Source organism: Mustela nigripes, chromosome 9, assembly GCF_022355385.1.
Source record: "Mustela nigripes isolate SB6536 chromosome 9, MUSNIG.SB6536, whole genome shotgun sequence".
Taxonomy (NCBI): domain Eukaryota; kingdom Metazoa; phylum Chordata; class Mammalia; order Carnivora; family Mustelidae; genus Mustela; species Mustela nigripes.
In genome coordinates, this window is record NC_081565.1 from 50,998,657 (window position 1) to 51,022,793 (window position 24,137).

The 24,137-nt window shown below is 35.7% G+C and overlaps 1 protein-coding gene across 5 annotated transcripts in view; it reads right to left on the reverse strand.

Annotated features, from left to right (window-relative positions):
* The window catches only part of CNTLN (centlein), a 297,883-nt gene that overhangs the window by 177,400 nt on the left and 96,346 nt on the right, over nucleotides 1–24,137 (reverse strand). For all 5 annotated transcript variants that reach the window (XM_059411596.1, XM_059411594.1, XM_059411595.1 and 2 more), the window contains 2 exons: nucleotides 19,992–20,125; nucleotides 9,611–9,773 (listed from right to left, as the gene is read on the reverse strand). In XM_059411596.1, coding sequence (XP_059267579.1) covers nucleotides 9,611–9,773; nucleotides 19,992–20,125 — 297 coding nt within the window. The remainder of the gene's footprint in view (nucleotides 1–9,610; nucleotides 9,774–19,991; nucleotides 20,126–24,137) is intronic.

The following is a 24,137-nucleotide window of genomic DNA, read 5'->3' on the forward strand; positions in this document are numbered from 1 at the left end:
AAAAGGGATATTGAAAAAGAAAGCCAAAGTTGGTGGCATCACAATTCCGGACTTCAAGCTCTATTACAAGTCTGTCATCATCAAGATAGCATGGTAGTGGCACAAAAACAGACACATAGATCAATGGAACAGAATAGAGAGCCCAGAAATAGACCCTGAACTCTATGGTCAACTAATCTTCGACAAAGCAGGAAAGAATGTCCAATGGAAAAAAAGCAGCCTCTTCAATAAATGGTGTTGGGAAAATTGGACGGCCACATGCAGAAAAATGAAATTGGATCATTTCCTTACACCACACACGAAAATAGACTCAAAATGGATGAAGGACCTCAATGTGAGAAAGGAATCCATCAAAATCCTTAAGGAGAACACAGGCAGCAACCTCTTCGATCTCAGCAGTAGCAATGTCTTCCTAGGAACATCGCCAAAGGCAAGGGAAGCAAGAGCAATAATGAATTATTGGTATTTTATCAAGATCAGAAGCTTTTGCACAGCAAAGGAAACAGTTAACAAAACCAAAAGACAACTGACAGAATGGGAGAAGATATTTGCAAATGACTTATCAGATAAAGGACTAGTGTCCAAAATGTATAAAGAACTTAGCAAACTCAACACCCAAAGAACAAATAATCCAATCAAGAAATGGGCAGAAAACATGAACAGACATTTCTGCAAAGAAGACATCCAGAGGGCCAACAGACACATGAAAAAGTGCTCCACATCACTCGACATCAGGGAAATACAAAGCAAAACCACAATGAGATATCACCCTACCCCAGTCAGGATGGCTAAAACTAATAAGTCAGGAAATGACAGATGCTGGTGAGGATGCAGAGAAAGGGGAACCCTCCTACACTGTTGGTGGGAATGCAAGCTGGTGCAACTACTCTGGAAAATAGCATGGAGGTTCCTCAAAATGTTGAAAATAGAACTACCCTATGACCCAGAAATTGCACTACTGGGTATTTACCCTAAAGATACAAACGTAGTGATCTGAAGGGGCACGTGCACCGAATGTTTATAGCAGCAATCTCCACAATAGCCAAACTATGGAAAGAACCTAGATGTCCATCCACAGATGAATGGATCAAGAAGATGTAGTATATATACACAATGGAATACTATGCAGCCATCAAAAGAAATGAAATCTTGCCATTTGCGACGACGTATATGGAACTAAAGGGTATCATGCTTAGCGAAATAAGTCAATTGGAGAAAGACAACTATCATATGATCTCCCTGATATGAGGAAGTAGAGATGCAACATGGGGTATTAAGAGGGTAGGAGAAGAAAAAATGAAACAAGATGGAATTGGGAGGGAGACAAACCATAAGTGACTCTTAATCTCACAAAACAAACTGAGGGTTTCTGGGGGGAGGGGGAGTTGGGAAAGGGAGGTGGAATTATGGACCTTGGGGACGGTATGTGTTATGGTGGGTGCTGTGAAGTGTGTAAACGTGGCGATTCAGAGACCTATACCCCTGAGGATAAAAATATATTATATGTTTAAAAAAAAATTAAAAAAAAAAAAAAAGCCTGGAACAGATGATCTAGATCAGCTCTGCTCCAGGAATTGGTACCAACTCTTATTCCTCAGTACTTACTCCAAATACACATTTCCTACTTGCTATTTTCTTTGATGGCTGATCGAACTTCACTTATTCAGTAGCAAGGAGACCACTCACTTGTGGACTTAGAGTACAGGCAGCAAAAATAGCCCTCCAGCCATTTTTAACTCAAGCCCCCAGGCCATCAGTAAACTTGGCTACAAATAAAAGTCTTCAGGGAGGCTAAGTCTATTTTCATTTCTGAAGTGTTTTTGGGTGACAATGCCTCAGGTTAATAGAAGGTTTATTTCTCTAGGAGATCCCGCAAAAACGCAAAGGTTTAGGATGTTCCAGTCCCGTTAAATGCTATTTTTTAAAATAAATTTTTAAAAAGACATCTATTTATTTATTTGACAGAGAGAGAGAGAGATCACAAGCAGGCAGAGAGGCAGGCGGAGAGAGGAGGAAGAAGGCTCCCTGCCGAGCAGAGAGCCCGACGCGGAACTCCATCCCAGGACCCTCAGACCATGACCTGAGCCGAAGGCAAAGGCTTTAACCCACTGAGCCACCCAGGTGCCCCTGTTAAATGCCATTTTGTTCTCATCTCATTAAGAATAGTAGAGTGAGTTAGTAAAGTTCTCAAGTGAGTAAATTAGGTAATACAACAAATTAACTCATCTGCATTGGTTTAGGCATTGGAGTTCGTAACTTTTTATTAGCAGTAACAGTTTCTTACAACGGTTTTCAGAGAGGCTCTTTAGTCTACAAATTCTTTCCTCTAATAGTCCATAAAACCAAAATGGATCAGAATTTTTTCCAAGATTCTGGCCTATGAAAACATTTAATCATATACTTCCATCTATACAAGTATTAATCATCATAATTCATAATCCAGGATGCTTACTATTCTCGATGCTGCTTTCTGTTGAAGAAATTAAAGTTTAAAAAGTTAAGAGAAATTTCAGGGGACAGAATGCAAGTTATCTCCAGTAATAGGACCCCAAACTCCAAGTTCTTTAATTTTCAGGGACTTATACCAAAGTACTCTTCTTCCCTTATTTTTATTAGTGTTAAGGAGCAAGCTATTTTGTTAACCTTAACAATTTTGGAAGTGGATATGCTCTGTGACCCAATGACTGATTTGCTTAAAGAATAAAATTTTCCCTATTTAGTAAGTATACTGTTTGCTATTATGACTGAGACAATAAATTCTCCCATTGAAAACTGTTTGTAGCAGAAAAATTAGGGAAAAAACTGATTTAACATGCAATTTAAACTAAAATAATGTATAACCTAAATCCTTATTTTCCCAAATTGATATTGCCTGCATCATAGAATTATCATTAAATAGAACAAAAAGTGATAAAACACATATGCAGTACCTCAAAGATGTTAGATGGTATAGAAATCATAAAAGTTGATACAATCCTTACCTGTAGTTAATCAAACACATATATAAATGGCAATACAAATGTAGAAAAACAATTAAAACTTCCCCCTACAGAAGGAACAATGTGGTCAGGGTCATGAATTCTTAGTTGGTCCTTGTGGTTCTGTACCTCCCATAACCCACTCCCTGGTTGTGTCTTGCTAATGGCTTTAGCAGAAACTACCTGGCATCATGAGGTTTGCTTGTAGTTAATGTAAACTTGTTATAGGTACTTGCCGTCATCTGACTAGGTACTGATGTATTACTCCTATTGTGGTCTGCGTTATAAATGCTTGTAAGATGTGGAATAAAATTGGCACTGTTGGACATCAAAAAACAACAACAAAAAAAACTTAGATAAATGGCTACATGCTAAGAGGAAGAAAACACACAAGCTTACTTTCATTTCTCTTGATGGGTGTGTATCCTCCAGAGAAGCCCTCCACATTATTAGGTTTTGTGTATGAGACTAATGATTTGTTAAGGGAACCTCTGGGAAAATATGACTTCCCTGTGCTCAAAGTTTTCAGTTTTCTCTCTTCATCATTGTCTCCTCTACACATTCCTCTCAACCTACCACTGAGGGTAACCGATTTTATCTTTTCTGACAATGAAATGAATACTATGAAATAATACAACTTAATAAATTGGTTAAAGGAGGACAAATGGGAGAGAAGGCAAAAAAACAACAACAAAAAACAACTGGATAGCATTTCTACTTGTTTTCTTAGTTTCTCCATACTTTTACACCATTCAGAACCATTTACCCACCCAAATAGTTAAAAGTTAAATGGGCTGGGATGGTATTTATTTATTTATTTATTCTTTTTTAAACATTTTATTTATTTATTTGACAGACAGAGATCACAAGTAGGCAGAGAGGCAGGCAGAGAGAGAGAGAAAAGAGGAAGCAGGCTCCCTGCAGAGCAGACAGCCCGATGTGGGGCTCGATCCCAGGACTCTGGGATCATGACCTGAGCTGAAGGCAGAGGCTTTAACCCACTAAGCCACCCACGTGCCCCTGGGATGATATTTATATTATGATAGAAAAATATGCCTACAAAGCTTAAAAATAGTTCCACTGAATAAAAACTATGATTTTTTTTTTAAACTGCACAATCCAAAGTGGGATATCATCGTATACAACTCCTTAAGGTTCAATAATTTAACACTTCTGGCTCATTTCTCATGTGGCAGGCAAGTTGCCTTCAAACTTCATGATCCCCTGTGCATTCTCAACATTAACTAACTTAAACAAGACTATCTTTATGTATGAACGAACAAGAATAAACTGTATGCTATTAAATGTTCTTACTGGCTTTTTCATAAAAGGAATGGTTCCCTGGCCCTGTGGGTGTGTGCTTCTGTGTCTATGTCTGCACATTCAATATTCTCCAATGAATACTAATAGTCTGAACTGACAATAAAGAGATATGTTTATTGCAGCTTTATTTATAATAGTAAAAATTTTTTAAAAACAGTAGTAAAAATTTTAAACAAAATACATTATCGACACTGGAAATACGGTTAAATTATATTATTATTTCCAAAGTAGTTATATGTCATGATATTGTTTTAATATAATGTAGTAAAGTAATGAAGTTAAAGATATTAGTGTATCCACAGATATGTCAAAATGCATTTTAAAAAACTAAGAAAATATTTGAATGTTAACAATATTTGCCTCTTAGAGATGGAATTAGTAAAAAAAAAATTGTGTTTTTATGAATAACTACACATAGACTAGCAAGGGAAAAATAACTGTAATGTTTACTAACCACAGGCAAAATTTACAAAATATAAATAAATAATCAAGAAATTCTGAATTGAGTTGAGTAGTTGAGTATACTAATAAAAACCTTATGAATAGGGGTGCCTGGGTGACTCAGATGGTTAAGTGTATGGCTTCAGCTCAGGTCATGTCTCCAGCGCCTGGGATCAAGTCCTACAACAGGTCCCAGCTCAGCAGGGAGTTTGCTTCTCCTTCTCCCTCTCCCACTACTTTTGCTCTCTCTTTCTGTCTATCAAAAGAATAATACCAAAGGAACAATAACTTTTAAATTAAAATACTACAATGAGAATTAAAATTTCAGAAAGAGTATCAAGTCAAAAATTAGTCAAGTTCCCTCCTATACTACACCCCTAAGAGGTAACTTCTGAGGAACAAGAAAAAAGGAAAAGGAATTCAAAGCAGAAAAAAAAAAAGGACAAAAAGGAAACTAGACATAAAAGAAAGTAAGCCAGATCTTTAAAGCAGCAGATGTCAGTTTGCTCTTTTTTTCCCACCTCTATACTATTCATAAGCACAACATATTCCCATCACCTTTCTCATTATCTAGAATGATTTTTGGAGCAGATGGTCTTAATCCTGGGCAAATGTGTGTGTCAGGTTTCAAAAAGTATCCCAGATCAAGGCTGAAGTTATGACAAGTTCTCCAAATTGGAGTGATAAGCTCTACCTCTCCAAATTTAGTAAGGGTTTTGACTAGGGAATTTATGGCTTGAGGTAGAGTTCATATAAGAAGAGTTATTAAGAAACTAATTCATTTCGCTGAAGTCTTGTCTTCTCAGAATAAATATCACTGGTATCACTTCATCAAGGAGAGTCTCTAATCCCTAACCTAGGACAGGAACAGGCCTCAGGTATGTACTTCTACCATTACAACATACATCATTCTTACTCCTCCTACTCAGTATCAGTGAGCAATTAGCTTTTATGTTGTAAGATGTAAAGAATAAAGGCAGTAAAAAGACCACCTATGCAGATAACAGGGGACAGTGTTTAGGCAGCGAAAGCAAGTGCAAAGACCTTGAGGTTTGGATGTTCAAGGGAAAAGGCAAAATTAAGTGTGGCTGCAGTGGAGAGATTAAGAAGAAGAAATGGCAAAGATGAGATCAGAAAGGTGATGCAGAGCCAGATCATGTATGGTCTCCCAGGTTGTAGTAAGAACTTGGGTTTTTTACTTTTATGAGACAGGAAACCACTGGAGGGAGCTGAATAAAGGATTTAATTTGACTTAGGAAGTTAAAGCAAAAACATCCAGGCATCTGTGTTGAGAATGGACTCAAAGGGGATTAAGGTCAGGAGCACAGAAACAAAGTGGGAAACTACTGCAGTAGCCCATGTAATACATGAGAGTGGTTTGGACAGAATGGTGACAGCACATTCTTTCGCATAGTGAAAGTAGCAGAAATTCAAACACATACTGAAGGCAGAGTGCACAAGAGTTTAGTTTTGAAGATGTGAAGTCTGAGATGCCCATTAGGCATCTAGTTAAGAAGTTAAGAAATGTTAAGGAGATAATTACATATATTCTTTCCTAAAGTTCAGTTTAGAGATGCAGAGTAGATAATCAAATTTGGGGGGCATCAGCATATGGACAATTTTGATTTTGAAAGCCCAGGTGACTGAATAAAATCAACTAGGGTGTGAGTTTAAACACAGGAAAAAAAAAAAAGACATCCTAAGATTTGGGCCTGAGACATAACATTGAGGTGATACGGAGACAAGGAAAAATCCAGAAAGGAACTGAAAAGGAACAGCTAGAACGGAAGGAAGAAAGTGACACAACTGGAAGTGCCTGCAAGCCAAGAGGGATAGAAAAAAAAGGAAGTATTTTCTAGGCACAGAGAGTCATTAATTGAGACACATGTTGCCAATAAGTGAAATAAGATAAAGATTGATATATGATCATTGAACTGAGCGATGTGGGGGTGACAGGTAAATCTGAAGAGAAATTTTAGCAGAGGGAAAGGGACAAACACTTGACTGGAGCTGGTTCAGTAGAGAAGAGGACGGGAGTGAACTTTGGGAAAAAATAAGTCTTTCAAGGAATATTGCTGGAAAAGGAAAGAAAAGAAGGAAGGGAAGAAAAGGACTATAGTGAGGTCAATACATGTTTCCTATTGTGTATTTTGTTCTCTCCCCCTGATCAGAAACATACCACCCTATTTGTATGTGAAGAGGAAAAAAATGATGCTATAGAAGAGAGGGGAAACATCTTCTGTGGACAAGTTCATAACAACAAAAAGTTGGAGAGGGAAACTTTAATAATCCTAAAACTAGAATGTAAATCCACACTATATATACTCATGCTAGAAGACTAAGAGGAGCAGGAGGAGAGCCAGAGCTCGATGGACTGTCATGGAAATACATCCAAGGCATATCACTTAAAAAATGACAAGTTTAAGCACAGTAAGGATAGTGTAAGTTCATAAATATTAAAATTATAATATGCCTACATTTGTGGTATGTGTGTACGTACACATACACACAGAGTCCCTAATGCAGGAAAATCTAGAATGACTACTCAAATGACTACCCCTGGGGAGGGGATGAAATGAGCTGGGGTGAGTGGAAGGGTACTTGAATCTGTTAGACTACCACTATCAGGACTTCTGTAGTATTATTTCAATAGCTTATAATAATGTGTTCTTGTAATGGTTGCATACTTAACAAAATGACTTAAAAATATTCCGTTCTTCTAGAGATACTCTTGGATATATTCAAATATTAAGAGTGGTTGCTTCTGAAGCAAGGGCTTTGGGTACAAGTGCAGAAGACTACTGTTTTGTCTCATACACTTGTGTGTTATTTGAAAGTTTATTACGAGCACGTAAGTAATACTTTGGTAACAATTATTTTAGTTAAAAATGCTTAAGTACTCAGTTGTTCAAAATGATGTAGAATCTGCAAAAGTTCTCACGTAGGTTATAAAAAAGATGACTGCTCTCTGCAGAGGTTGCTAAGGAAAAATCAACAAAAAACAATTAAGGCTGAAACATTTTATCTCAAATTTTTAGTTAACTATTAAAAAAAAGTACTTAGCACACAAGATTGAAAAATGAAATAGCAAAGAAAACAATGCCTTTTTCCTCCTCTTTACCAAGTTCTTTCTTGCTGAGAGTAGAAACAGAAAAAGAAGTATTAGCACATAAAAAAAAGGGTATGAGGCTTATTTTCAAGCAACTTTAAAGACACATTTGAATATAAATTGTCATAGTGGGGGACTTTAAAGCAAAAATTAAGAGAGAAATGTTTGAGGTAAATATACAAGTGAAAAACATGAAAATAATTAAAGTTGCTAATAATAACCAGTATTTTAAGTCATTTTAGCAAGGGAAGCTAGTTTAGAAGCAAAAGTATACTGGGCAGTCCCACCACACAAAACAAAAAGGTGAAAAAAAAAAAAAAAGGTGAAGCTGCTCTCTTCCAAGTGGAGAGAACAGGCATTACCCTTTCACTTGACATTGGCCCCATCCTGGAATACAGAATACATAGTGAAAACCACTGTTCCAAAGCATTATTTAAAAATATACATTTAGGGGTGCAAGAGTGGCTCAGTCGGCTGAGCGTCCCACTCTTGATTTTGGCTCAGGTCATGATCTCATGGCTGTGGGATCAAACCCCACGTGGAGCTCTGTGATCAGTGGGAAGTCTGCTTGTCTCCCTCCCTCTCTTGCTGCCCCTCCTCCCTTGCTCTCTTAAATAAATAAATACATCTTTAAAAATATATACGTTTAAAGTTTACTTAATATTTACTATTACTACTGACATAAAATGTTAATTATAGATACTGGATTTTCATGGTCCTTTTTTAGGAGAAGAGTGAGTTAAACAGAAAAAACAACACAGATTGCCCTATTTAACCACACTCTAAGCTTTGGCTGCCTCAACTATTACAACCAAATAAAATCAATCTTGTAAGACTGACCAATACAGAAACTAAATTATTTCTATAAATAATCTGGTACACTACACAAAAAAATAAAAGTGTTTTTGTTTTTTTTAATTACTAGCCATAATTATTGTTGCTGAGTCAGTCAGCATACCTAAATAGCTGGGTAAGCCTTCTGGAGAGGCTCCTAAAACAACTGTAAAGTAAAATGACTATTTAAAAGAAACACACAGGGGCACCTGGGTGGCTCAGTGGATTAAACCCTCTGCCTTCAGCTCAGGTCATGATCCCAGGGTTCTGGGATCAAGGCCTGAATCAGGCTCCCTGCTCAGCAGGGATCCTGCTTCCTCCTCTCTCTCTGCTTGCCTCTCTGCCTACTTGTGACCTCTGTCTGTCAAATAAATGAATAAAATCTTTAAAAAATAAAAAATAAAAATAAATAAAAGAAACACACAAAATAGAGAAAAATCCTTGGAGAGTATTGATCCTGAGGACCTCATCAGCATACCCAACTGTGTTTGTGCAGGTTGGCCAATAAAATAATACACAAAATTCTAAAATGAAAGACTGCTTTAGGTCATAAACTAGAAACATAATTGATGAATAATTTCTCGTAATAGAAGGCTATGTAATTCTAATCCCCCTAGTCCTTCCTGGTTTGGGAGTTACAGTCAGGTATGTTTTATAGTAGATGTCAAAATTCCAATTTATAAAAACAATATCCCATAAAGCAAATTTGCTTCTACATTTTAAATATTTCAGCTTTAGTGGCCATAAAGAAAAGTCAAAAAATTTCAAATATTACCAGATTGAATTATATTTCATTTTTAATTCTGAAGAACCATAAAGAAGGGAATAGTAAAGAAGTGTTGAAATTGGAAAAAATTTGAATTCTATATATTTTTAGAAGTTCATACATATAAATTTACATTTTTATGACAGAATAAAAGCATACTTTTTGATATGATATACTTTCAGCTGTGTGAACATCTTCCTGATTCCTGAGGACTTTCTGCGTGTCCATATTCAGAACCTGAAGCTGCTGGATCAGCTCTGCCTGCTGGGCTGTATGCGCACTGTTCTGCTTGTAAAGGTTCTGCAGCTCCTGCAGCTCCTTCCTGTGCAAAGGAAGCAATAAATAGAGAGAGGCAGGAATAAAGATCATCTCAGCTAAATAACTGTATTCATTGAAGGTAACAGATCGTCTTCCAGTTCTCTCATCTACTGTTTTTCACTGCAGGCAAACATATTAATAAAAGAAATAACATATAAAGTATTTAATATTTCTCACATACACCTAGAAAGTATTGATGGAATGAATATGACTTTCAAAGCCAAATACTTATCAATTTTTTTTATAGTCTGATAGTAATAAAAACCTTGGATATACAGACATTATACCACCTTCTTATTGAAAGTAAGTTACACTTCAGTTCCAAGAACTGATACATACCGATGTCAACAACAGTCATCAGTTATGAATAGTGGGTAAGTCAGAATTTCACTGTACACTATACAGAACTTTAAATGCATTAAAAGGAATCCCAAAGGGCAAGTAAAGTTTCAAACCAAAGTTCCTTAAAGGTTTGTAACCTCAGGGGTTTGGACTGAGATTCCTGTGACTCTTCTAGTCCAGACTGAAGAAGAGATGGCGAGGCTGGGGAGCCAGAAGGAAGGAGAGCAAGACAAGGTAGACGCAAGTCCTTCTACCCCACCCAGGGTGCAAGTGCCAAGGAGGAGGATAAACGAACTGGGGGTGGCAGTAATGATGACACTAAGGGTCCAGGAAAACTGTGCTTCTGGGAAAGAAGTTACCAGAGTTCTGTGGGAGTGAATCTTAGGTGACACACATCGTATAAAACTGGAGTGTATTTTGTAGGTTCAGTTGGAAAAGAAAACCACAGAGATACATTTCACAGAAATATACTTTAGAATATGTATACCAGAGACTGTATTTTTTAATGGAACTTTTTAAAACTATTAACTTCAAACTGATAATTCATTCTCAGAAGTCTTAAAAGAAAGAAGGAACAAAAGAGATATGCAAATGGTTATTGAAAACAGATAAAAATCCACATGGAAGAATGGCTCTGCTTTTTAGAGGTTTAGAATATTGCTTTTCAAATACAACAACAACCCTTGCACCCATACAGATAGCTGAACATGCACCACCTGTCTCAGTCCTTTCTGACCACTACAGCAAAGTATCAGACCCTGGGTAGTTTTACAAACAATAGAAATTTGTTTTTCATAGTTCTGGAGTCTGGAGGTCAATGATCAGAGTGCAAAGTAAGGGCCCTCTTCTTAGTAGTAGACTTCCTGTTGTATCTTCACAGGGTAGACAGACATTAGGGAGCTCTGGAGGTCTCTTTTATAAGAATACTAATTCCGGGACGCCTGGGTGGCTCAGTTGGTTAAGCAGCGACCTTCAGCTCAGATCATGATCCCAGCATCCTGGGATCGAGTCCCACATCAGGCTCCTTGCTTGTCAGGGAGCCTGCTTCTCCCTCTGTCTCTGCCTGCCACTCTGTCTGCCTGTGCTTGCTTGCTCTTGCTCCCTGTCTCTGACAAATAAAGACTTAAAAAAAAAAAAAAAGAACACTAATCCCATTCAGGAGGACTGTATCCTCACCACCTAAACACCTTCCAAAGGCCCCCTTCCTAACACCATCACATTATTTATTAGAATTTTAACATATTCATTTTGGGTGGATAAAAATATTCAGATTATAGCATTATCTTTCTGTAACTCTTCTAAAAAAACAAAACTTGCAGTAAATAACAGCTCAAAATCAGGAGAGGAGAAACAAGAGAATCAATAATGGCACAATGCCTGCAGGATAGGTAATGCTCAAAGAGAAGGGGAGAAGAGACCCACAGTAGTAATGCTTGCTGAGTACTACGATTTTTCAAGAATAACACTGGTAAAAACTATGGAAGAAGATAGGCTAAAATTCTATCAAGGTAAATAGTCAAAATATACGTTAGCGAGGAGACCTAAGGAAAGATTGCATTTAGAATGGGGACATGATAAAGATAAAAAACACCATTTTTTTGGTGTAATGTGAAACAAAACAAATTCACTTCTCCAATGCTAGAAGACATTTGTTATTTCTTAAAGAAAAGATCACTATTTGGCTTGCATTTAAGGGTCATGTGGAACAAAATATATGTATCTTTAATCAGAAAAAAAACATACTCAAGGGGTACCTACATGGCTCAGTCAGTTAAGCATATGCCTTCAGCTCAGTCTTGATCACAGGGTCCTGGGATGGAGCCCGCTTCAGGATCCCTGCTAGTAGGGAGTCTGCTTCTCCCTCTGCCCCACCCCACACCCTGCTCATGCTCTCTCTCACTCTCCCTCCCTCATGTAAATGAATAAAATATTTAAAAAGAAAAAAAAGAACATACTCAAGAGTAGGGAAACACTCATACTATGAGGCACCTGAGGATTAAAAATCAACTAAGGGAACAGCATATCACTGTCTCTCATCTCATGCTATGTCCTGGGCACACTCCCAGTAAGTGGAGCAGAAGCATCATTTTACACTCTTACACTCTTCCTCTGTGTCTCCCCACGCCACCTTCTGAAAAGTAGATGAGATCAGGGTACACCAATATTGCAAATATGAAATGTGGAACTTGACCGGTATCAAAGTAAGCAACAAACAAAGCTTACAAAAGGCATACCTCTAGACCACTGGCAAGCACTGAATTTGTCTAGATCTTTCCTTATTTGGAAACGAGTAAAGAAAAACAAACTGGACTTATTAAAAAAAGAATATTAAGAACTAAGAAAAAAGGAATTTTATTATACATACTCAGAGGAAAAGTATACCTCTGAGAAGTTATTGAAGGAATTAGAAGGAAGGTCTAGAAAAAGTATGAATAAGAAATTATCACATCTCTCTCCACATCCTCGCCAGCATCTGTCATTTCCTGACTTGTTGATTTTAGCCATTCTGGCTGGTGTGAGGTGATATCGCATTGTGGTTTTGATTTGTATTTCCCTGATGCCGAGTGATATGGAGCACTTTTTCATGTGTCTGTTGGCCATCTGGATGTCTTCTTTGCAGAAATGTCTGTTCATGTCCTCTGCCCATTTCTTGATTGGATTATTTGTTCTTTGGGTGTTGAGTTTGCTAAGTTCTTTATAGATCCGGGACACTAGTCCTTTATCTGATATGTCGTTTGCAAATATCTTCTCCCATTCTGTCAGTTGTCTTTTGAACCCTCCTACACTGTTGGTGGGAATGCAAGCTGGTGCAACCTCTCTGGAAAACAGCATGGAGGTTCCTCAAAATGTTGAAAATAGAACTGCCCTATGACCCAGCAATTGCACTATTGGGTATTTACCCTAAAGATACAAACGTAGTGATCCAAAGGGGCACGTGTACTCGAATGTTTATAGCAGCAATGTCCACAATAGCCAAACTATGGAAAGAACCTAGATGTCCATCAACAGATGAATGGATCAAGAAGATGTGGTATATATACACAATGGAATACTATGCAGCCATCAAAAGAAATGAAATCTTGCCATTTGCGACAACATGGATGGAACTAGAGCGTATCATGCTTAGCGAAATAAGTCAAGCGGAGAAAGACAACTATCATATGATCTCCCTGATATGAGGAAGTGGTGTTGCAACATGGGGGCTTAAGTGGGTATGAGAAGAATAAATGAAAGAAGATGGGATTGGGAGGGAGACAAACCATAAGTGACTCTTAATCTCACAAAACAAACTGAGGGTTGCTGGGGGGAGGGGGTTTGGGAGAAGGGGGTGGTATTATGGACATTGGGGAGGGTATGTGCTTTGGTGAGTGCTGTGAAGTGTGTAAACCTGGTGATTCACAGACCTGTACCCCTGGGGATAAAAATATATGTTTATAAAAAATAAAAAATTATATTAAAAAAAAAAAAGAAGTACTTAAAAAAAAAAAGAAATTATCACATCTCTCTGGATTATCAACAGAAAGACAAGATGTGAAGATGATCTTAATAAAGTTTCTGTAAAAGTGGGGACTTTTTTGGTTACTACTATAAACAGTGCACCTAAGACAGTTCCTGTCCCTTATTATATTTGTTAGTGTGGCAGACACATCTTACGCTTATGTTCAGATTCAGCCTATACCTGACCCTTAACAATCTCATTCGCTTGCTCTGTCTCAGCTTATTAACTACCACTTCCACCTATGAAATGTACAGAGCTCATCTGGCTCCATCACTTGAAATCCACCAGCTGCATTCCTAGCATGTTTGTGCCATTTCCAGGTTAGGATAAATGCTACAACACAGGCATGGCATAGCAACTTTTACCAAAGAGAACACGAGAAGAAACCAGATAGATAACTTTCTCGCTTTCTCTTTTTCCATCTAATGGATGGCTCTAGAGCATGGTTTCTCTCCCACAGTCTGTCAAGAATCAAACTGGGTAGCAAATTCAGTGCACCTGCTGTCTCTTCAGGGCTCACCATGAAGCAGGAGCCAGCACAATAATGCATTTCCTTGAATCACTTTTTATCCTTGCCTGTCTCCTCCTCCTTCTCTTACTTTCCCCTGGAATTCAATCTCCCAAGTAAGTAATCAGGACTTAATGCTTCCCTCAGGCTCTGTTTTCTAGGATATATAGCATAAGATAGTTATTAAATGGATGAAATGAAAATCATAACATAAAGATAGCTAAAAAAAAAAGATGCTATGATAGTATCAAAACACATAATGAGAGCATTTATAAGGAAAATAAAAGCTATGGAAAATAAAATTAATTGGTAGTATCAAACCTGAGAAGTTCCTGTAGGCATGGATGAAAAGGAGTAAGGGGAGGTGTGGCTTGAACTGACACAGTGCTGAGAACAAACATTTTCTCCTATCTCAAGAAGAATGTTAAGTTCTGTTAAAAAATACTGGGTTCCTAAAAGATAAATCCAGTGATCTTTCAGTTACAGTGATGCTATCTACGGGATTGAGTGGAGCATGGGATAAATTAGGAATATCCCTGTGGAGATCAAGTTTGATACCAAAGACTGACAGAGGGTTTCAGGCAGCTTCTCTAGGTTATTTTGCAGTTTAAAAAAAACCTTGTCTTGATGGTTTACAAAAACAGAGATTTACTGCTTGTTCACATTGCAGGTGGCCTTCTGCTCTTCTAAGACATACTGCAGCCTTGGACTGCATTAGAAATATGACACTCTGGTGGCAGAGGGCAAAAAGCAAAGGCAAATCAGGGAATGACTTTTAACACATTAGGACATGGCATATGTTACTTTCACCCTTGTCCCACAGGCCAAAATAAATCACATGGCTAAAGCTGATGCTAATGCGGGAGAAAGCGTACCCTAGCAACAGGGCAAGCCCTGATGAAAACAGGCCCCTGAGATGAATCAAAATAAGTACAGAAATGAACACATCAAAAGTAAAAAGTTTAGTGATGAACACTGAAGCAAAACACAGGACTAATCCTAAATATCTTTGGTCACTGTGGTTATAAATGCTATATCTCTTGAGACCCAAAATCAGGGGGAATGAAAACTGTTGAATGTAATGTTCTATTTTCCAAAGTTTACATAGCAGCGTGTCAAACAAAATAAAGATGATATGTAGTTTTAAGAAAAATGACATTGACCTCCAAAGTTTTACATGTCATTCTGGTCCTAGCTTTAGAGAGAGAGTGAGAGTGGTATTTATAGAGAAAATATTTAATTTCTCTCAATTTCACATCAGTGTCTTATTCCATTATATCACCAAAAACTAAAGTCTACTTTTTAAGAGAATATATTCAACATAGTCCTTTTTCTCTAAAAACTTTTGTCCACTTAATCTTCAACCTATAAATACCAATTAAGGAAATCTAGGATGATTCTCACAAAATTTTAATGGTTATTACTTCTCCAGAGCTGTATTTTAAGTGTAATACTTTTCCTCTATCTTCTTTGTACTTCACTGTACTGCATAGATTTTTTAAATAATTCATATGTGTCATTATAGCAAGTAATTATATACTTGCTGTTTATTATCATAAAAATGTAAACAAAGATAAAGAACAGCAATATTAATTTCATAAGAATTCAAATCCATGGCAAAAAAAAATTACAAACAAAAAAAGTAAAATTCACAGTAAAAAAAAAAGAACTGTGAACACTTTACCCGTGAAATGATAGCACATCAAACAAGTACAGCAAAAAACTAAAAGCGATAAAAGTAAAATCAGTTGGAAACTATATGAGAAGGAAATACTCCATTTAAAACAGTAAAAAAAAAAAAAAAAAAACCAGCTAGAAATAAATTTAACAACAAATGTCAAAACCCTTTGGAAACTTAAAACATCTTCTAAGGACACAAAGGTACTGAAAGAAATGGAATGGCATACCATCCTCTAAGATAGGAAGACTGGCATCACTAAGATGTCTCAGGCTTACTTATAAATTTGATGCTCTAACCAAATACTAAACAAGAAATAAGGAAGTTCACTCTAAATTTTTTGCCAAAAAATTAATAAGCAATAAATGCCAGGAGAGCTCTGAAAAAGAACAGTGATGGAGAATGCACACCTTCTCTCCAAAGTTCACCATCTCTACCCTCTTATCTAGTCCTCTAGTCGAAGAGGCCAAGCTCCACAGACTGCATTATACTGGTCCCTTATCCTCCACCTCCGACTGAATTTGATTAGCTGGAGTGCTTGCTGGTAATGAAAGAGGGTCAATGAGAAAAAAAAGGTCCAGGAATTTCTTTTCCTGACTCCGTCTTTGCTGAGCCACAGGTGGCAGCGTCAATGTTTCTGTGCCTAAAGATACTTCTCCTAATATGCAGCCTCTCTCCCAGGATCATTTTTTTTTTTTTTTTAAGAGACCTGAAAAGAGCTTATCTCCTTGCTTCTTCTGGTCTGGGGGTGGTAACAGATTCCAGTTGTTGATAATCTAAATCTTAATATCTATTTGGAGAGAATTGACATCTTTATTATACTGAGCCTACTAAATCAAAAACTTTGTATATCCCTACACATATTAGATCTTTTATTTCTGTCAATAATGTTTTCTACTTCTCTGCATAGAAGTAATACACATCTTTCATTATACATACTTTTCACAGTTTTACTCACAGTTTTACTCATACTGTAAATTGTATTATTTCCATATATTAAGTCCATTTCCTTGTATTTTGCTGGCATAAAAGGTGCAACTGAATTTTATTCACTAACATTATATCTACCAAGTGTGCCAACCCCACTTATTAATTTGAACAATGTTTCTGTAAGTTGAGTTTTCTTTGTGAATTAATCATATTATAGGCAAATAATAAGGTCTTTTCCTTTCAGTTCCAGTCCTTACATCTTTTATTTTTATCTTGCCTTACTTGATATTTCTGACTATGTGCTAGACGTTAGTGTAAAAAACTGTGGATATAATTTGAGGACATAATTACTACATCATCTTACAGAAATAATTTACACTTACTTCTGCTATGTCCCTGGGAACACTAGCAATCCAGGTTATTAATCCAATTTCAGAATTCTGACTTTGATGATATTTCTAACCCTCCAGATTATGACTGTACTATCCTAACTTTTATTTTGTTTTATTTTTATAGAAGATTTGTAAGTAATTTCTTAAGAAAAATTCCCAACTCATTAACGATAGCCTACGTCCATGTAATTTGGCCCACCCTCCATGCAGCCATTTAGCTACCCTCTATGTAATCATAGAATCGTTACCTATTCAGGCAAAAATTTTAATTAGGAAACTTAGTTGGCTAGCACTTTTATGCAAGTATGCAAGTTCTAAGTATATACTCAGATGTTCTATATGCATTATAGACATAACCTTATTATATATGTGCTTATATACTTATTTATACACTGACTCAGGGTAAAAATCATTTGAGGTAGTTCCTAACAACGTTGTATATCACAGAGGATGACACGAATATTCAGTAAGTATGCAAATGGATGAATTCCAAAGAAATAAACCCATGAAGAAATAAAACAGGTCAACTCTGTCATACACTAATAAGGAAAAGTGTATCCAAATAAGAAAGTGCCTAGAAGACTTCTCTGACAATTATGGTTTTGTGTGTTTTTTGTACAATATAGAGATTCAATAAAATGATACTGGTACATTGTAATTATCACCACCCCCCTGTGAGAAATAAAACTGATAAAGGAAAGTAGACATACAATATACCAAACAGGTAACCCTTCCTCAGGAGAAACACTGCAGAAACCTCAACTATCCCCCTATTGTGAGGATTTGAGTCATGGTCCTCTGTTCCAGACTTCTGAGTCTAGATTATTTTCTCCTCCTCGTAAGTCCTTATAATCAAGCTTTTAAAATTACACATGGTAATTACACATTATTTTACCATTGTGTAAGAAAATGTCCATCTGTGAATATTATTGCCTTATTTACTATATAGCTTATAGCTCTTATACTAAATTCAAGTACACAAAGGGGAGAAGTTTAGTAGAAAACGTGATTATTCAAATGCCATGCACTTAACACTACATTGCATCCTAGAATATATCCTATGTTCCATCCAAATCATACCCTAAAATAGAAAGATCATTGTTGGAATATTATGTGCAGTTACAGGTGCTATATTTTAAGAAAAATATTGACAATATAGATACTAATGATATGGAATGCATTCAGAAATGCAACTGAAAATAGGGTAACACCTATGAAATATATATATGAAAAATTATGAGAAATAAGAGGAGTTAATTAACTACTGAAAAGATAAAGTTACAGAAGGTAAAGATATTATTTGAAGATTATTTGAAAATAATCTTCCATTATTTGAAGATCTAGGCTACAGAATAGAGATTAGATTGTTTCTGAGATGCTCTAGATAAGGATTCAAGATAAATGGGATTACAAGATAATTGTAAAAAAGCAAATTTCAACTCAATAAATGAAACAATGTTCAAATATAAACAATATAAAGTGAAAAGAACAGTCTCAAAAAGTACCTCAACTTACAAAATGTACGTATCAAGCAATGACTAAAAGGCATATTATCTTACTGAGAAAAAGAGAGGAATAAATGATAATTTTAAGATTTCTACAAATGTATGATTCCATAACTATTTAAATTATTTTTATGACTTCATCAAATTATAGACTTAAAAAAAATAATTATACCATGAATAGATAAGCCAACCAGTCTGTCATCCTTAATTTTATACTTGTCCTCAATCCTATGATAAGATTTTAAAATTGTGATACAATGAATTTTTGCTTAGGTAATAAACTAATATATATATACATTAACTGCTATCTAACCAAAATCCTGCCCTGACATATCTATAGCTCTTGCAATGTACTAAATATATGTAAAGACATATAAATATATACTGAATAGAGAGATATACAAAAAAATGTATGTACATATCAAGTTTTAACCACACAAATATTATATAATACAAACACACAGAATTTATATATTACATATATAAATATCTCACATTTGTGTATTTAAATATATGATAGTATGACCAGAGAATGAAAATTTACTTACAGAAGCATATGATAAATTTTGATTGTATGATTTACTTTAACTAGTTTAAGTAAAAAATGCATATACGTATATATGTGTATACAGATAACATGTGTATATGAATGCATATACATTTATATATTTATGATTTGTTCTAACACCATTTTCTCATAGAGGTAACTGAAATAAGTTAATAGTATAAAATATTTCAAAACACTTAAAAACAAGTTTTTCAAATAATTCTACTTTGTGTTAGTATAGAAAGAAGATCTCATAAACTAGAACTATTTAGAATATAATAAAATAAAAAGTCAAATTGGATTTCTCATATATTGCCCATTAGAATAGTAATGAATATTAGATAACACCTGGCTGGGAATATTTTGGAAGGAAACAATGAATGAATGCACTGCCCTTGTTAAAAATGGAGACAAGGGGCTCCAGGGTAGCTCAGTGGGTTAAGGCTCTGCCTTCAGCTCAGGTCATGACCTCAGGGTCCTGGGATCGAGCCCCACATTGAGCTCTCTGCTCAGCAGAAAGCCTGCTTTCCCTTTCCCCCTGCTCTCTGCCTACTTGTGATCTCTCTCTGTCAAATAAATAAATAAAATCTTTAAAAATGGAGACAAGACTACTCTTTGAGAATGCTCTTTCCAATCTTTTGATTCTCTTAGTTAACTATTCCCAGTTTGGTATATATAATTCCAGATACTTTCAATACATAAACATATGTCCTCAAAGAAGACATACTCTTGTTATTTTTCAGTGCTAATAATATTCATATATGTCACCATTCTGAATAACTAATAACTTAATGTTAAATTTAAAAATTGAATATACTTGCCTGACAAGGGTAATATCCATATCCTTCTGGTTAAGTTCAGTCTGTTTATTATTCAACTGCAATGACAGAGCATTATATTTACTCTGTGATGCTTCAATTTCTTTCTTTGCTTCAATTAAATTGTCTTCAAAGGCCTAAATCAGAAGACTTATATCACAATCAAATATAATAAGTATCAAACAAATAAATATAAATGAAATGTATTATATTTAACTAATCTACAAAATGACAGTAAAAAATTTATAGTGTTTTCAATTTTATGTTTTCACTTAACTAAAAAAACTTTAGTACAAACAGTAACTTAAATACCAGTCATAGTTTACTTTTTTTCCAGAAAATAAAAAAGTATTACAGCTTTCTGGCACAAAAGTTAAGAATTTGAAGCAATTAAATATGAAAACCTATGTACAAATATACTTATTAAAATTACAATGGAGAAATCCCTGTATAATGAAAAAGCATCAATTATGTGAATAAAAATGAGTTCATTTACATAAATAGTACTTGGGACAAACACTATATATTTCATAATTCCTCTATTTTAGATGTATACACATAACTACACCAGGAGAAAAAAAGACAATACTGCAAAAATATCAACATAATTTTGTAATACTTAAGATTTAGATAATGCCCAGTTCCCCTGATCATGATGAAATTTTTCCTCAAGTTTTTTAAAGTTGGCGTTTTCCTCCAGATAATTGGTTTTTTATCCATTTTAAAACTATTTCAAAATTAATGTTATTTTCTAAAGATGTATTTTCTCCAAAATATATTATAAAACTCTGATTGTTTTCATAAAGTATTAAATAAATATAATATCTAAAAATAGAGTATACCCACATAAATGCTATACATTCATTATTTGCAGAAGTGAGCACTAGGTTTTACATCAACCACTACTCTAGCCATGACCTCATACTTCATGTATTACCTTACCGTAGCTAGAGTAATATTTTGAAGATAAAAATACTGGCTTTCAGCTAAGAAAGCACTTTTGAGTATTTCTCAAATTTCCATTTATTACACAGGGCAATGACTGCTCAGTGGGGAGTCTGCATGAGATTCTCTTCTTCTCCCTGTCCCTCTGCCCTTCCCCCCACTCATGCATGCACACTTGCATGCACTCTCTCTCTCAAATAAATAAGTAAATCTTAAAAGAGGGTTGGTTAACTGTTTAAAACATTAAAATAACTACTAGGGGTACCTGAGTGGCTCAGTCCTCAGTTGGTTAACTGTTTTGGGCTCAGGTCATGATCTCAGGGCCTGGCATCAAACCCCATGTCAGGCCATACACTCAGCGGGGAGCCTAGTTGTCCCTCTCCCATGCTCTTCCTCCCAAATGTGCTCTCTACCTCAAATAAATACATAAAATCTTTAAAGAAACTTTAAAAATAAATGTAACTACCATATAATCCAGCAATCTCACTCCTTAGAGCAGGAGTATCTTGAAGAGATATTTGCACACCCACGTTCATACCAGCACTGCTCATAATAGCTTAGAGGTAGAACCACCCAGATGTTGAATGAATGGATTAAAAATGGGGTCTATACATAAAACAGAAAACAATGAATCCTTAAAAAGAAAGGAAATTCTGTCACATGCTACAACATGGATGAACTTTGAGGACACTATCATTAAAAATCATTATCATTAAAAAACAAAAAAAGATAAAATGAAAAGGTCTCATCCAATAAAAAATGCCAATAAAGTGATGTAAATTATTTTAAAACATTCAAATAAAAATGGAACTCCTGGTGATAAAAAGCAAAATTAACAAAATGAAGAACACAAAAAACTCACTAGTGTAGCTGAACATTTAACATGAGATGACAAAAATAAGAAAAAAACAAAGAGAAAATCCAAGAAAAAAAGAGTAACAAAAAAGTTAACAGCCCCAGAGAAATGTGGACACCACAAACTGCACCAACATCCGCATAATGGGACTACCAGAAGAACAGGCAAAAGAATAAAAAAAATAGAAGAAAAATTCAAAGAAATGATGACTGAAAAATTCCTAAATCTCATGAAAAAAATTTAATCTAAACATCTGTGAAGCTCAACAATCTTCAAGTATTGTACATGTATAAATCCACAAGCAAACATACAGTGAAAATACTGACAGCCAAAAACAAGAAAATCTTAAACACAAGAGAAAAACCATTCCTCATTTTCGAGAGACCTCAGTAAAATTAACTGACTTTTCTTCAGAAATAATGATGCCAGACACTGAGATAATAATTCAAAGTGTTCAAAGAAACAAATAACAAACAAACAAACAAAAAACACCTGACAACGCAGAACCATATATATACAGTAAAGCTATCATTTAAAACTAAAGGTGATAAGTGACATCAGGAACATAATACAGCTCCAAGCATTTTTCCCTGGCAGAAATATCAAAAAGAAAGCAGAAACTTTCAGAACCAATGTTAGAAAAACTATGGAATGCATTCAAAGGTTTACAACAACCAAGCAAATGCTGAGCTAAAAATAAAAGCAACTTAAAAATGGGACAAAAGATTTATGGAGTTTTCAGTTGCCCTTCCCACACTGTCTCCAGCAAGCTGACCATTTTAAAGACTGTGAATCTTAAAGTAGTGATATTCTTAGAATGGCAGGAGTCCATGTGCCCAGTTGGAGATCCTGGTTCCTGGTTTGAGAGGAAGCAGAACAGACTTTAGAGTAAACGAATATGTGTGTCTGTTCCAATTTATCTAAGGGCTACCTGAATTATAGATTCAAAGCCATTATGTCTGTTTGATCCAACTGGGATCAAAGACTGGATAAATGGAGGAGATAGCTCAAAAATATCAAAGGTTAACTAACAAACCACAGATGTGTGGTACAAAAGATTACTGGTTGAGGTATATAACAGAATGCCTCAGACATGGGAGCAAAAGCCTTGGAAGATTCTTGGGGACATTAGGACATTCAAAAATACCCACTGATTTGGGAGAGTTTAGAAAGCCACACAGAGGCTCAGAGAAAGATGCATGCTCAGAAAAGAGAAAAGAAGACCCAAAGTTTTACCCTTGGCTGAGCTCTGAGCTCACTGCAAATATGGATAAGTACTGAAGAAGAGTCTAAGCACAGAGACAATACAAAGACTGGGCGAGGGATTTGTTTTGTGTCTGTGGATGTGTGTTTTGTTGTTGTTGTTGTTGTTGCTTCTTTGTGTTTTGTTTTGGCTCCTGCCATTCAAGGAAAACTACAACACAATGGGGGGGGGTGAACAAAAGCTAAAGGATAGAAACCTCAGTGACCTTCCACAAGTGACCTTAAACTCTTACAAATATAGATTGGGAGATTATCTAAACAGACTACCATAGCCTTCAAACAATTAAAAAAGCAGCAAGACTTCAGAAAGGGGTAGAATCTGACTTCCAAAGTTATACTCAAATACCCAACTTTCAACAACAATAAAATATCACAAGGCATACAAAAATAAAATAAAACAAAAAACAAATAAAACATAAAAGTATAGCTTAACCAAAGGAACATACAAATTAACAGAAAACATTCCTGAGGAACCCCTGATATCAGATTTATAGCGCACACACTTTAAAATAACTATCCTAAATATCCTTAGAGAGCTGAAGAAAAACATGAAAAAAAGTTTAAAGGAAAACAATGTATAAACCAAAGGAATATCAATTAAAAAGGAATAAATCAGTAAAAGGAATCAAACAATTCTGGAGCTAAAAAGGTACAATAAAATGGATGATTCTCCAAAGCATCTAACAGATGCAGAGCAGGCAAAAGAAAGAATCAGCAAGCTAGAAGAAGAAATGTGTAAGATTATTGAAACACCAAAAAGAACATGAAGTGAACAGAACCTATCTGAAAACTTGGGACACCATTAACTAGACCAACATATACATTATGGGAATCCCAGAAAGAGAAGAGACTAAAGAGGAAGCAGAAATAATATCTGAAGAAATAATGGTCATGACATTCCCAATTTTGACGGAAGATATATATCTACAAATCCAAAGGCCCCGGGCGCCTGGGTGGCTCAGTGGGTTAAGCCGCTGCCTTCGGCTCAGGTCATGATCTCAGGGTCCTGGGATCGAGTCCCGCGTCGGGCTCTCTGCTCAGCGGGGAGCCTGCTTCCCTCTCTCTCTCTGCCTGCCTCTCCATCT